A 16,133-nucleotide genomic window follows, 5' to 3' on the forward strand; every position below is an offset into this window, starting at 1 on the left:
AAAAGTTTAAAGGGACCTAAATTGTATAAATTATATTATTTTTAAATATCGAGGATCCAAATATATTTTTAAAAAACAATGGATACACCATTCATTATTGATATCTTTTTTATTGTGGTCCCTCTTTTTCCAATCCCATTATTTCTTAAAAAATAAAAAATAAACAATTAGCCTTTAATCAAGATCAAATAGTCCAAAATTAAGTTTTTTCAACAGTAAACAGGTCATGCCTTTTAGATTTTTACTTATAGGGTCGGGATGGACAATTGAGATTAATTTAAGTAATGGACAATTGAGATTAATTTAAAACTGTCCTCAACTAATCACATCTAGCAACCAATTAAGTAATGGACACACTTCACTATGAATTAAATTTTTTAAAAAATATATATGTAAAAAAGAATATTTAAATATTGCTAATGTATTATTTAGCAGCAAAAAAAATTAATTAGGAAGTCAAAATTAGATACATACATTTAATATAATAGATTAAGGATTATATACGTCCATAGATATTAAAAAAAATTGTTAACGTTAACTAAAATGAAGTCATGAAGTTGGTAAACAGATGCAGGCTAAGATATCTGATCTTAATTTATTGGGAGCCCTTTAATTTCATATTTAATTATATGGCAATGATTTTTTCTAATAAAAAGGATAATAATTTAAATTTCATCAAAACAAACTAATTAACAAGAAAACTAAAGCTCCTATTAAAATTATTGTGCATTTAGAAACAATCCATTATGGATTGTAACAGTAAATGTTCTTTGGTTTTATTTTTGGCTTTTGTCTGTATTTAGAAAGTGTGTTTTTCTTGGTAGTTATGCATTTTAGTGAGTTTTTATTATGGGATGGCAACCCACAATTAAATTAAATCATTAAAAAAAATTAAAAGTGCTCATATTTTTATTGTAGAGTGTGATGAAATCACACAATATTTCTCTTCTATTTCTTATCTTTCTTTGTTGTTTTATGTCATTCATTTAATAAAAATAAAAAATAATCATACAACATACTAAAAAAAAATTGAATGATTCAAAATAAAAATAAAAAAATATCTCAAATTAAAACCATTTTTTCTAATTATAACGTGCTCATTTCTTTTTATGGAAATGCAAGGAAAACAAAAACATGAAGGTGAAAAAATCGAAAACGACATAATCTTATCAGAAAACCAATAACAAATCAAATGATATTTTATTTAATAATATCACAAGAGTATTTTTAATGTATTTATTTTAATGAGTTTCAAATGACCTTTCTTTTTTTTCCCACTTGATCCAAGGTGAGAATGATTATTTAAGAAAAAAAAAACAAGTGTCATCTATATTTTTAAATTGTGGCTTTTTTAATTTAAAAAACTATTTATCAACCCATTTTAATTAAAACAACCTCTAAGAAACCCTTATAACATCAATAAACTTATTTTTCAATCCAAAACACTTCTAAATTAATAAAAAAAAAACACAATTAAATTGAAAAAAATCATTTCTCAACCCAATATATTTTCCCGGCAAAATATATAATCAAAAAACACTTCAATAACACTCATCTCAAAATAGAATATAATAGCATTCGTGACATTTTTTTATTTTTTTTAGAATATGAACAAGTAATCACTTTTTCTCTCCTGTTTTATTTTTCAATAATTTTTTTCTCTTTCAATAATTCTTCTCAACAAAAATATATAAATTTCAACTAAAAGATCAAAATAAAAATTGCAATGCAATTTTTTCCTAGAAGACGTTGAATGAATTAAAAAAAACTGCATTTTCCCATCACTTTCAATTTTAATGCCTTTATTTTTAATTTTTTTATAAAAAGTAAATTTTTTTTTTTTTACAAAATCAATCATCAACCCGATGTCATAATGTTTTTTTTTTTGACATTATAATAATTCAATAAATAACAAATCAAAATAAATTATCTAACTCAATCTTTAAAAAACCAATAAAATTAAAAAAAAATTGATAACTAAAGTAAAAAAAAAACTAAAAGACAAAAAAAAATAGAGAATTACCATTCCAATCCATGCACACAAAGTTTTTAGTTAATTAGCATGGCATTGTTACCACGTTGTATGTACTTATCTCCGGTTAAGGATGCAGTTGAACTAGGTAAAAAACAACACCCTTAATGCGAGACAAACCACTGTGACAACCACCAATCAGCAGGCAAGTATCCACAGTAGAGAGAGAGAGAGAGAGAGTTAAGAGAAAAACCAGAGAATTAACTGGTGAATGATCAAACCAACAACGCAAGACATGTTCAGAAAAGGCAATTCACAATACAAGCTCTTTAATTCTGTTTCTCTGTAATACTATGTAGTACCTACATTAGAATTCGAAATCAACCATTCAACAGGAATATGCTAAGGAGAGAACATTTCACATGGAAAGTTGGGCGCAAAATGCCTCTAAAAGTAGCAGACTCGCCCAAAGCATCCGGGCACCGTCACCGACATTAACCCCGGCCTCGCCCAGCACCTGTCCTCTAAAAGTAGCAGACTCGCCCAAAGCATTGTCTGGGCACCATCACCCACATTAACCTCGGCCTCGCCCTGCACCTGTCACCAAAAAGTAGAATGACATGTTTGCTTGTTCAAATTAAGCTTTCGAAAATGTGATGCATATGCAGACCAAAATAACCACAGTTCCAAACATAGTGACGGAAAAAAAAGAGAGGTAGGTTGTCAAATCACAAAGCTGTTTTTAATTTAGATACCAGCAACTTATAATAGGCGATAATATAATATGATGGCCTCCATAAATGCGTGCTTTTAACTTGAAAAAACTATGAGCAATTTTTTTCTTTTTCATCGCTCTAACCAAGTCTTACCTCTGCTCCCACCAGTCTTTCCACCTGGACCACCTCTACCACGGCCACCACCCATGCCCTTGGGACCTCCATCATCAGCAAGGCCACGCCCAATCCCTTTTGCTGGCCTTCCACCGGGACCATCTTCTCTACCTCTTCCTCTTCCACGCCCCACCCCTGGTGGCTTCCGATCTAAAAGAAAAAAAAAAGTCAATCAATTAAATATGCAAGGTTCTGTATTTCTCAATATGCAAATGCAGAAATTTAAACCAATCAATTAACCAACAAAATTGAAAATCTCAGCTTTTCTGAATTTGTAAAACACAAAAGAACACAGAACTTAAGGCAGAGCATAAAGTAGCATAAACAACTACAAGATTAACTGCAACACTACTCAGTACAAGTATCTACGCACACTCAGCTAAAGGCTATATATTTTAATACAAAAGTAACACATATAGTGGTTTTGAACTGACCAATCTTCAAAGATATTGTATTTCAAGATCAATACCCCATCATTCATTGATGTTCAGAGTATAATAATAGACCATAATTGAGAAAACATAAACCATACCTGAGCGACTCTTGGTTTCTTCTTGAACTTTATCAATTACCTACAACACAAATCAAGATCATTGGATTAGCAAAATAACCACCAAAACATTCACAAGAAAGAAGATATTGAACCACGTATCAATAAAGACTAATCAGTTTTTCAAAGCATTAGTTTATTATCAAAATCTCTCCCAAATAACAAATTTCACAAATATATTGAAATCAGGGTCCTGTGAAGCAACAATGCTAGATGGAAATCTTGCAAAGCAGTTAAATGCTACATTTTTTACACCAGTTCAGTGTGTTTTTATTAGTGGTTTCACCACCTTTTCACTATTATTCTTCAAAAACAGCCAAACATGATAGGTACCTCATCAGGAACTCGAAGATACTTGATAGTATTCCCACGAATGTAGCATTCAGGCGTTCGCCAAAACCTATCTCCATCCTACATCAAATTCCAACCCAAAACCCATATGTTAATCTCAAAAAAAGAAAACAAATTAAAAAAAAATACCACTATTTCTGCAAAAACAAAAATACTAAAAGTTGAATTAAAAAAAAAAACATATTGACACCTTGGAGGTGCAGATGACTTCACGGAGATGGATGTTCATCCAAGTATCACAATTGACCAAATGCCCATTATAAGTCTCTCCATTTTTCAGTTCCACCAACTGTTACAACATACAAGCACCATGAATTACAAGCTGCATCAAAAAAAATGAAAAGGCCGTAAAACAAAGTCTACAAATTTGCACAAAGTTCTGGGCTCACAAGGTCAAATAACACAACAAGAAAAACAGAGATCTCTTGCTTACCATAGGGTGGCCTTGAGCAGTCTTAAGTAGAGAAAGAGGAAGCTGCAGATAACCCAAAACAAAACAAATGTGTCAGAGAAAGCAGGGGAAAGATGGGAGATTTAAGAAAAACCAAAGCCAGCAGTTGAGATTGTTACCATGTTTTAGGGCACAAAAAAAATAAAATCAAGCAACCTGCAAGAAAAGCCAAGCACATGAAAAAGAAAGCATGAAAAAACTTAGGAAAGCACAACAGATCGAGGAGATATTAGGGTTAGAGAATATTAAAAGCTAAAAAAACCATTTGTAGTTGTTGAAAACCCTAGTTTCCAAAGAGAAGAATTTAACGAGGAAGATGACAGGGTTTCTGCGAGCGATAGAGGGAGTACAAGAAAAAGAAAAGGAGGAGGAGAGGCAATCGAAACTTACCAGAGAAAGCGAATTCTTTAATGGAGAAAGTCGAGCGACCACCTTCGATATCTCTCTGCTCTAAGCGCCTCTCTGTGAAAAATGGACGCTAGTTATTACAATTACCCCTGATACTAACAATTATGGTAGCCTCTCTTTTAAAGATGAAGTCAACTATGTGACGGCACATTTTGTTAATTTATAAAACTATATATATATATATATATATATATATATATATATATATATATATATATATATATATATATATATATAAGTTGAACGTGGCTGTCCGGGCCAGTTTGCGTTCACCTCGACTAATCCCACGGGTCCTGAAGTTAACGACCATGTAAACTTCCAGCGGCCATCATATGAGCAACCACAGGGCTCGAACTTAAGACCACAAAGATAGCAAATCTCTTAATTCTAAATTTTTATCACTGGCCACCACCTAAATGGTTTAAAACTAAATATAATTTAACCTTAAGAGGTTGGCTATTGAAAAAAAAAAAAATAACCGAAATGGATATCTCATACTATAGATCCATTTTTATCCTTCTTGCATGGCTAATATTTTCTGTGCATTGAACAATATAAATGTTGACGAACTCGGAAACCTTTGATGGGTTTTCGGAATTTTTTTTAATGTTTTTTTAAGTTGGGTTTGGTCCGTAGTTCATATAGACATTCTTCTTCTTTTTTTTTTTTTTTTTGATTTACGTGGGGTGTCCGGGCCAGCTTACGCGCACCACGACTATTCCCCACGACCCACTGGACATCCTGCAAACCCAGGAGCAGGTAAGGCACCGCGGGGATGACAAGCGTGCACATAGAGGGTCGAACCTGGGACGGGGACGGAACAAATCACACGATTGACCACAGCAGCCAGGCCCTCAGCATATAGACATTCTTTTCTTCCATGTTTAAGGTGGCAAAGTACAAAGAAAAATGTAGCTTGATGTTGCCTTGACGTTGGGCTCACCTTTGAGCCCAGTATCTTTCATTGAACTCGATTTTTAGCCTATGGTTTCCTTCATGCTTTCGACAGTTGTTGTCTTTGAGGTTGGGCTCTAGTTTGAACCCAACATCCCCTCCTTGGACTTGGTTTTGAGCCCAAGGTTTTCCTCCTTGTCTGGCAACTTTTTTTTTGGTTGTTAGGCTTGGTTTTGAGACCAATATTTACTCTTTTGAGTCCAAGGTTTTTCTCCTCAACGATTGGCAACTTCTTTCTTGTTTGTTGCTGATCTCTGTTTTGAGCCCAACATTCTTGTTGTTGGGCTTTTCCTTGAGCCTAACTTTCCCTGATTGAGCCCGGTCAAAACACAAAAACGTCTAGGTAAATCACTATAATCACAGTCACACAATACTATTTATTATAATTTATTTTAATTCTGTTAGGTTATATATTAATTTTATGAATTTAATTTTTTTTTTATATGTTTTGATATTCTGATCTTAAAAATAATTTTTAAAAAATAAAAAAAATATCATTTTAATACATTTCAACACGTAAAGCACTTTGAAAAGCAATACAACCACACTTCCAAACACTTCTAGAACTACAACCACACTCCCAAACACGACTATTAGAGCCCATTTCAATACGAGTGTTATGCTAAAAATCATTTGTTCTTTTCGGGTTGAACCTGGATCTGCTTTATGACGGTTGAAAATATGCTAGAAAAAGAAGATACGAGGAAGTGGGTTTTCTCAGGGTAGATGAAGCAAGGGGCTCTCACGACAAATCCACGAGAAAAAAGGATTTACAACTCGCAGAGGGAGCCAGAGACCAACCATTACAAGGATGTTTTTAGAGTACAGCTTCATGTTTTTTTTGTAATAAAAACCAGCGAAACAAATTGATTTACAACCCAGAGGAAGCCAGAGTTCCACCGCTTGATAAATGCATCGTAAGATTCAGGACGACTTGCAGAGTCCATGTAACCTAAGTTAAGAAGGGCATTAGGAGCTAGTAACTGCCATTGGAAGGTCCATCACAAGCCCGCTTCCGTTTCATCTGGCCTTTCGTAAATGGATGACATGTCAATCAAATGGCGCATGGTTGGTCTGCCATGGGGGCAATTCCAGGGGGACTTTAGATCGACCAAATGCTCAAGTATCTGAGAAAGAAAAAATACGGGGGGAAAAAAGGCCAGGATAATTTAGTAAGCTTTATTGATATGCCTAAATTCAAAATAATGAGTGGCATCCTGCAGAAAATGATCATTAGAAATACTAGAAACAAAAAAAAAAACAATGTAAGGCGTCCACACACACAATTGAGCAAACAGACATTGAAAACTACTTGCTTCTCATAGATGATAGAGTTTCATGGTGGAAACAATATGTGCAGTACTAACACATGGTTAATACCTTCTGCATTTCATTCCTCCCTAGTGCATCTCCAATCATAACCGATGATCTGCATGCACGTGATGCAAACATTGCATGAACTCTTGATGGGCAGACGGAATCAGCAGTGTCCATTTTGTATCTACTGATTATGGAGCATTCCCCTTGACTATCAGCAAGAGTAGAAATCAGATCCTTCACATCTGTTTCAAAAGAGCGCGCTACTAATCAACTTTTCCAAGCATGTTGGTCCAACAATAGTTTGATATACGTTGATTTTTACCAAGAGAAATCACTATAGTATTGCATGGGGCAAGAAATTCATCTTCAGAGAAGGACCAGCACACAATAGGCATGCCCTATAATAGTCCAAATGGCCATGCCAATCAGCACATTTTGGAACAAACATATAGAACTGTTAGCCGAAGCAACATAGAGTTGAGGACACTTATGAAAATCACAAAGTCAGACACACAACTCCTCAGCATGCCTTAAAATATTCTTCTTCTATCTTGTAATAATATAAAAGTTGATAAGATGGCACAATGAGACAACTTTCAACCAAAACAAGTCTCTAATCATGCTTCCAAATTACTTAGAAAAAGAACACAACTTTTCAGGAAATAAATGCAATTAATGCGACTAGAAGATGATCCTGTCATCAATTATAGATTTATGTAATCGCAAACTAGCAAGTGCCAGCACATTATGTGCATGTTATAGATCATGTTTGTGCCATTTTTATCTCTTTTTTCTTGGCTTTTGTCTTTTTTCTAAAGATATAAATTAAGTAAACTAAAAACTTTCATGATGTGCTAATGTTCTGAATCCATGTCAGCCTCCATGGAAATGCAACAAAACCACAAGCTAACTAGTAAACTTTTGATTTCATAACATCCCATTTGCTTAGAGAAAGAAAAATAAAAGGCATTTATTACCTTCAACTCCAAAAGTTATGTTCTTACTAAAGGGAACAGCTTTCAATTTAAAATGATGCCCAGGTAGTGCATGTGGATCCTCTTCCAAAGCAAATCCATTTTTTCTGACCATCGGAAACACCAGAACACGCATCATTAAAAGCATAGAAATTTTAGCAGAAAGTAGAAATTACAAACAGAAAAGGCTAGTGACGATTAAACCATATTTCACCTGATTATGTCTAGGTTCATTGAAGCAACTACTTCCTCTTCTGGAGATAACTCCAGCCTCAGTGGCCTGTGCATGATTTTCAAAGAAAGAGAGCAGAATTTGATGATTAATAAAGTACTGGCTTATTCAAAGCAATAAGTGAAAAGTGCATCAAAAATAGAAGTGATGCAAAGGAACTACCAACAATGTAACCTAATACATTGCAACGTATTATCCCTCGCTATTGCTTTCACATCCAAATATCCAGGTGAAAAATATGTGCCCGAGAGCCCATAATGCTTTAGTATATGGAGAACACAATAGTAATCCTAGTATCTCTCACTCTATTCCTTGACTGACAAGCTACATGCAAAATTGAGTTGAAAGACATACTCAAGATGCAATTTAAACAGCATATAGAAATGCAGCAACTAACTTCAAGGACACTAAGTGCCCATTTCGGAGTGTGATAGCTTCTGCTTTAGGTGTTTTTCAAAAGTGCATTTCACTTGAAAATGCATCAAAATAAATTTTTTTCGGATTTTGTTTTTTATTTTTGACATTAGCACGTCAAAATCATTGTAAAGCACTAAAAAAACATCAATTCAATGTATTTTCGGGGTAAACACACTTTTATAACGCACTCAAACATAGTTGCAAACGCAATATAAAACAAGCACTGAGTGATAAAGTGGATAAGTCCCAGATAATGTAAATATCCAATTCCACAGGTCCAATCCCCCTCTTGACAAGTGAGCAAAGGGATGTACAATTTCTCTTTCCCTTGATAATAATCTTTCAAGTCCATTTTGATTTTCAATGGCTGGATTACGACGAACTCATATAATGTAGGCAAAAAAAACAGGTGATGTTGGCTCTTCTTTGCTTAACAGGAGGCTCACTCAATGGTTCAATTGGTTTATGTTTTCTCTTAAATTCAGGAATTTTGGTTCTCTGTCGTTATAATGACAAACCCTTGGAATTCAGGAATGGGAATTTAAACAGTTTGAGATACTTTATACTACTGTTGAATATAGAAGAGCCTCAAAGCAGCAAAAAAGCACCGGGAGGGAATCTTTCGAAATAAATCTTACGCAAAATATGCTACATTAGAGAGAGTGGATAAACAACACTGGGGGGCGGGGGGGAACTTTTCCACAGTCCAGAATATGGTGTTGATCTCTATTACTTAGGTGTGATGGCAGGGGACAACTTACTAGTGGACTCCCTGTTCATTAGATAGATCTGCAACTTATTTTGATTAAAAGGATTTTAGATCGTGTAGGTATTTTAACACTGATTTAATCCAAGATCCACATTCAATCATCAACATTGCAATTTAGAAACTATATCAAGCATCTTACATTCCCAACTTACAAGAGAGTTAGCAAGAGCAATTCAAGAGGTCATAAACTCCTTACCGAAGCAAGGGCTGCTGGTTTAAAATGGTTGATTGACAGAGTCTCTCAAAATTATACTTCTCATCAGCAGCATGCTAAAAAAAATGGAAAACAGTATGAGAATTCTACACATTCTCCGTGTAAGTGCAGTCTCAAGGCAATTAAACACAAGCATTTAATCAACTTCAGTGTTCAAATGAAATAATCAGAACACACAAATGATGAAAAATAGATGCCATACACAATCTTGGATAGAAAATCACCTGATCCACGATAAACAAATCCTGATCTAATTTCCCAATGATAAAACCAAGATTAAATTGACCAATCACCTACAGGGAAAAAAAAACAGTAACCATGGGTCATTCACCAGTTTGTTGTCATCATAGAAAGCATTCTTGCTAAAAATTTGGCTACCCTAAAGTTTCACAAACAGACCAGCCCAATTTAAAAAGGGCCAACCACAATGCTGAAAAACTCTTGTTTAAAGATCTTCACAAGACACTGAATTGATTCATGAAATGATGAATAGGACAGCAAAAAAATAGAAAAGGAAAGACTATGTACACATGAAAATTTATGCTTCTACTTAACTATGTGCACTGTTCAAGCATATGATCAAATAAATAGAGTAAACAACAACCTTCATTCTACCAAAGTCTTCTTTTCTGAATAGTCTTTCTAACTCAGTTGTAGCAGCAGCTAAAGCCCTTAATTTCCGCTCCTCATTGTCTGGTTGAGAGAGCTCCAGTGTAGCAGCAGCATAGCTCCTATGACTGAGCAAGAAAAACCAAGTTGGTTACGAACAGAAGAATTTATATTTCTCGACTTGAAGAAAGTCATTAATTTGTAGACCTTCTCTTTGAGCCTCCAAACGTGAATTTGCCAGATTGCAACCTTGACAGCCTCTGCATCCTTCTTGAATGCAGGTCTTGAAAGCTAAATTGCAAGGTGGAGCATATCTGTTGGGCAGAAAAAGGCACTGGAGCATCTAATAATTCGATGGAAGATTGAGCTGGAGGAGAGGCAACAGGAAGATCCTCTAACAAATTTCCAAGCCCTTTGCAAGGGGTAGTAATTGATGGGACATCATCAGGAGAAGATGAATTTTGCTCACCTGATGGATCCTGCGGATAAAGTAGTAAAACTCACACATCAAGAGTTTAGGCTGCAATCGTGCATTAGGTCACACATGCATTCATGTGAAAAAGTAAAAAAGGTTTTCACAATCAAACAAGAAAGGGAGGAATTATTTTGAAGAGCTAAGAACCACGTACCTCCGCAAGTTTAGGCTGCAATCCTGAATTATTCCTTGTTTTATTGATGATCACATCTGTGCTGTGATGTTTGGGGGGCTCAGCATCAGTAAACTCAGTAGAATCATCAATGTGGTGATGATTAAAAGGAAGACTTGTAACCGCATCATGAATGTCAATATCACTTTTCTTCAATTGACATTCAGAGGTCTGATTTCTTAGAACAGGAACTTCAGACAATTGTGTAGTAATGTCTTCACGCTTTCTCTTATTGACAGTTAAAAAATTGCTGAGTTTTGATTGAAAGGAGCCTGAAGGACCATTTGAATCCCCCTTTACTCGCTCAACCACTCTTGACGGGCATTGTGCATTTTGATCCGTCACAATATTGAGATGTGTCGTTGCTTTGCAGCTGTTACTGTTTGTAAGACTATCAGTTTTCTTAATGCCATGTAATCTAAGAGCAAAGTCCTTCATCATAAACTTTTCTTCGATGTCATGGATAGATCTTTCTCCAACTTGAAAGGGCTTAGATTTGACTTCAACTGTCATGAGTGGACTGCTGTCCTCTGCATCTGTTTGAGTTTCTTCACTATCATTGCCATTTGCAGATGATTGTTTTGATAACATATTAGATTTCTCGCGAGGAGAGCACAGCTGAGAGCTATCTGCTGCCTTAGCATGATTCTCAAATTTATTAACAGAATAACAGGAATTACTTGAAGAATAATTTTTTTCCAGTCCCTCCCTTAGAGCAAGCAGTATAGAGCTCTCATCAGAAAAGAATATTTTTCTTTTGTCAGGAGTCACATTAACATCACACGCTGTAGTTGGAATGGTGAAATTCATGATTGCGATGGGATATTGTCGGGAGTTTGCACCTTTGTATAGTTCATTCACAAGCTTGCTGACTTTAGGCATGTCCACTGGTCGACCATTTACAAAATAGTATTGTCTATCACCCAAATTGCGACCACTGCCTTGACCAGACTTAGAAAGGAAGCCTTCAACCTTGCAACTGCCTGATATATCTATATCCACAGGTTCTAAGCAGCTGAAGGTGTTCACGCCAAACACTGTTATGATGTTATCTTTAAGGGAATCACTTCCTTGGGTTTTTAGTACTACAGACTTTGCATTTTTACCAGTTGTGTTAGAGCAGACTATGCGAACGCCTTTTGAAATAAGAGCATAGGCCTGAAAATAAGGAAAAGGTCTTTAATTTAAATGGATAATCAGAAGACATCATCATATAGCAGAATTACTATATTCTGTTTCATAGGCACACCACATAGCATTTCTTTGAAGTTCAATCAAAACCCTCGTATCCAAAACACTAAATCTAATAGACACAAATGTTATGAAATGAAGAGAGAATAAACATCAGAAAACACTCACATTCAATAAAGAAATAAGCTTTCCGTATTCCTTGCGAATGTTGCGGCTAAATTCTTTGCTTCGCACCGGCAAACTGGAAAACAACTTCTTAACAGTGACTGTCGTGCCAACCTGTCGGGCTGTCTTTCTCTCGGCTGTTAACAAACCTGAATGATTAAAAGTCAAGTGTGTAGCCACCGGCTCGTTTTTGGTCCTTGTTTCAACAGTGAGGTCTCCTAACACGCAAAGCGAACTCAATGCCTCTCCTCTGAAACCAAATGTGGTCAAAGACTGAAGATCATGAAAGTCCCCCAATTTGGAGGTGTGGTGCTTAAGTGCCAGAACCTGCGGCAACAAGCACGCAAGCAACATAACCAAATACTCAATGCTTAATCAATCAATCAATAAAAAAAAAATTATATTACCTTGAAATTATTAGGAGAGACGCCGCAGCCATTATCGATGACCTGGAAGGATTCCAGGCCGTAGTCTTTCAAAGAGATTTCGATGGAAGTAGCGCCAGCATCCAAGCTGTTTTCAACAAGCTCCTTGACTGCGGATGAGAGGTCCAAAATCACTTGACCAGCGCAGATTCTGTGGACAGCGGCTTTGTTTATAGGCCTGATAGTGATTGCGGAGGATTCCATAGAAGCCTTAAATTGAACATTAACCCAAGAAACTTGATTTTGTAGAGCAAAGAAGAGAGAAAACAAGTGGGGTAGAATCTATTTGGTTAGGGAGCTAGGGTTTTGGATTTGGTAGTGAGAGAGAGAGAGAGTTGGGGACTGGAAACTGTTGCGCTAGTTGATTTGCCGCCAAAAAGAAAGGTTGGATTTTTTTTACGATACGTTGTAATTAATTTTTAAAATATTTTTTATGTTAAAATATATTAAAATAATATATTTTTAATTTTTAAAAATTATTTTTAAAAATTGTACATCAAAATGATTTAAAATATAAAAAAAATTATTTTAGTAAAAAAAAATTTAATTTTTTTAAAAACATGATTTGCACCACATTCCAAACAACTTCTAATTATTATTTTTAAAAATATTTTTTATTTAAAAATATATTAAAATAATATTTTTATTTTTTATTTTTTTATATGAATGCATCAAAATAATATAAAAATATTAAAAAATAATAATTTATACATGCTTTCAAACTTAAAAAACAAATAAAACCTTAATTCAAACATGATAGATATCAACTTTATCCTGTTTGAATAAATAAATATTTTTTGAATAGTTATTTTATTCGATAAATAATAAATATGGTATAACTTTTTGAACATAACTCAAAATATGTATTTATAATATATAAATATATTTATAGAATATTTAGATTTTTTTAATTATATATATATATATATAGAGAGAGAGGGGGGGCGGGGGGGGGGGCGGACTCACACTCCGCGGACGAACCTTGCTAAGGAATCCTTAGGTTTATTGTATCCTCACCAATATTTGAGTTACTCGAGCCAACATTCTCACTTCTGCTTCATCCATCCTTGCTGGTGCAGGTATTTCTCTTTAAGCGAAACGCTCCTCTGTTGATGTATTTTTACATCTTATATATTAATTTTTTTTTATTAAATGATAAATAATAGTAAGATAATGAATACCTAAAATATAATAAATAGTTTAAATAATAAATAAAACATGAGTACTAACTAATATTATAAAACGTGTGTGGGAAAATTACTATAATTTTTTCACATGTTTTTTTTTCATTTTGGTTTTTTTATCTGTTTTGTCATTTATTTTTGTTTTGTTTTTTTTTTCCTTTTTTTTCCCAATATTTGTTTTCCGTTCCCCCCTCCTTTCTTTTTGTTTTACATGTTTTTTTATCAAGATTGTCTTCTTCTTTTTTTATATTTTTTTTCAAAATTATTTTTGTCTATTTTTTTTAAATATTGAACTGGTTGAGAATTTAGTTAATTGTTTTCTTTAAGATATTATGGATTACTATAATATTTCCTTACATAATTTTTTTTTATAATTTTTTTTTTCCAAAATAATCTTTGTTAATTTTATTTTTTTTATATTAAGCTGGTTGAGAATTTTGTTTCGTAAATTTTTTAAAAAATACTGTAAATTGTTATAATATTTCCTTACATGATTTTTGTTTTATTATAGTATTTTTCTATATATATTTTTTAAAAAAATTATCTTTTTTAGAGTGATTTTTTTAGGAGGACTTGTGAAATCTTATTTTGTTGTAGCAAGTTTCCATGTGTGGTTACGTTTTCGTGACATAATAATATGTGCCTGCTAGGGAAAAAAAAAAAGTTTAATGACGCTGCAAGGTAGTTTTGGTATGATAGACAATATAATTTTTTTATGAAGTACATCTTTGAATAATATAAAAAAAATTAAATTTTATCCTGTTTTAGATTCTTTCAGGGAAGAATTTTTGTTTCACTAAAATTAGTAAGACAAGTTTGTCTAATTCTATACATAATTAGAGGTAATTATTTTTTGTTCGATTCGGTTTTTATTAAAAAAATCTAACCAAACCGAATTTAAAAACAAAAAAACCAAAATCGGTTCAGACCGACCAATTTTGGTCTGTTTTTTAGGATAAAAACCGGTTCAAACCGATTTGACTTGATTTTTCAGCTTGGCTCGATTTTTTCGGTTTGGGCTCGGTTTAGTTTTTTCTGTTTTAGGCTTATAAAACCGAACCGGTCGGTTTTTTAAAATTTTAATCTGTTTTATCGGTTTTTTTTCAGGGTTCAGTTTTTTCGGTTATTTTTTTCTGGTTTTCTTGGTTTAATTAGTTTTTCGGGTTTTTTTGCTCACCCATATACACAATGGTTAACTAGGGTTTATTTGAGTCAACATAAGAATAAAAATGGTTATTATCATAGTTTTAAAGTCCGATCATGAAGTTGATCTGAAGCAAGGCCAGGGTTACGGATTGGATTGACCATTAATCTGAGTCAACGTGAGGATAAAAGTGCTTATTATTATATTTCAAAACTTGACTCGAGGTAGACCCGAGGCATAGCCCAGGTCATGTTGAAAATTGACCCGAGTCAACACAATGATAGAAGTGATTATTATTAGGGGTGTGCAAAAAAACCGGAAAACCGAATAAACCAAGAAAACCGATAAAAAATTAACCGATAAAAAAAACCGACTAAACCAATTAGAATAGTTAGAAAAAATCCCGGTTCGATTCGGTTTTCGGTTTTGTAATTCAGGAACCGGTTAACCTGGACCGAACTGAACCGGTTCAAATAGAAATAAAAAAACCAGTACTATAAATACCTTCCAAACCTATCTATAGTTCTACATTTCAGTCTCTTCTTCTAACCTAGCCGCCCCCCCCACTCACTCCCTCTTGATTAAATCTTCATCTCTTCTCTATTCTCTCCCATCAACAGTTTAGTTCTACTTCTACATTTCAGTCTTTTCTTTTAACCTAGCCGCTGCCCCCCCCACTCCCTCTTGATCAAATCTTCATCTCTATTCTCTCCCATCTACAGATCTGCTTTGTAGTTTCTTCTTTTAACCCTAGCAAATCTAGTCGCCGCCCCCCTCCCTCTTATTCAATCTCTCGATCAGATCTTCATCTCTCCCATATAAAAATCTACTTTTTAGTTTCTTCTTCCAACCCTAGCAAACTCAGTTGCCGCCCCCTCCCTCTTGTTCAATCTCTCAATCAAATCTTGATCTCTTAATTTTTTTGTCTTTAAATCAAAACTAACAGTCGCTCCTTCAAGCTCTTTGTCTCTCCAAGTTGGATATGTCTATTCTCTTTTCTATATTGTTTTTTCTTTTTATTTTTTAATTTTCATCAGTTTATATTAACCTATTTTGTTAAACTTTTCAGGTGAACTATTCAAGAGAACCAAATGAACTTTTAATGTCTATGCTTGCGCGCCTCAATAGTTGGTTTTTTTCTTTGCAATTTCTTCTCACTTGGTTTCTAAGAAAATACAAGCAATAAAATATTGAAGGCATATGGTTTACTTAACAATAATATTAAAATAGCAATATCTTTTCTTTTGTTTTGTTTTTGTGAGTGCC

At 34.0% G+C, this 16,133-nt stretch overlaps 2 protein-coding genes across 3 annotated transcripts; both read right to left on the reverse strand.

The window, feature by feature from the left end:
• Window positions 1–2,212: 2,212 nt before the first annotated feature.
• LOC7491308 (probable U6 snRNA-associated Sm-like protein LSm4) lies at window positions 2,213–4,759 on the reverse strand. Its single transcript, XM_002320976.4, has 8 exons — window positions 4,605–4,759; window positions 4,334–4,370; window positions 4,197–4,238; window positions 3,954–4,052; window positions 3,746–3,823; window positions 3,395–3,434; window positions 2,842–3,012; window positions 2,213–2,569 (listed from the first exon to the last, which is right to left on the reverse strand). Exons 2-8 carry the CDS (start codon window positions 4,334–4,336, stop codon window positions 2,547–2,549), a joined length of 456 nt encoding a protein of 151 aa, XP_002321012.1. The 5' UTR covers window positions 4,337–4,370; window positions 4,605–4,759; the 3' UTR covers window positions 2,213–2,546.
• A 1,515-nt stretch (window positions 4,760–6,274) lies between these two features.
• On the reverse strand, window positions 6,275–12,905 carry LOC7457943 (DNA mismatch repair protein PMS1). Of its 2 annotated transcripts, XM_002320977.4 has the most exons (11): window positions 12,522–12,905; window positions 12,118–12,441; window positions 10,741–11,916; window positions 10,319–10,590; window positions 10,107–10,239; window positions 9,727–9,795; window positions 9,485–9,558; window positions 8,085–8,150; window positions 7,874–7,977; window positions 6,957–7,138; window positions 6,275–6,703 (listed from the first exon to the last, which is right to left on the reverse strand). In XM_002320977.4, the coding sequence occupies exons 1-11, from the start codon at window positions 12,741–12,743 to the stop codon at window positions 6,578–6,580; spliced, it is 2,748 nt and encodes a 915-aa protein (XP_002321013.2). In that variant the 5' UTR covers window positions 12,744–12,905; the 3' UTR covers window positions 6,275–6,577. The 2 variants fall into 2 exon arrangements, with proteins under 2 accessions (XP_002321013.2, XP_024440171.2); XM_024584403.2 differs by lacking the exons at window positions 6,275–6,703; window positions 6,957–7,138 and adding an exon at window positions 7,145–7,294.
• Between the last annotated feature and the right edge of the window lie 3,228 nt (window positions 12,906–16,133).

The sequence above is a fragment of the Populus trichocarpa genome, chromosome 14, assembly GCF_000002775.5.
Source record: "Populus trichocarpa isolate Nisqually-1 chromosome 14, P.trichocarpa_v4.1, whole genome shotgun sequence".
Lineage (NCBI taxonomy): Eukaryota > Viridiplantae > Streptophyta > Magnoliopsida > Malpighiales > Salicaceae > Populus > Populus trichocarpa.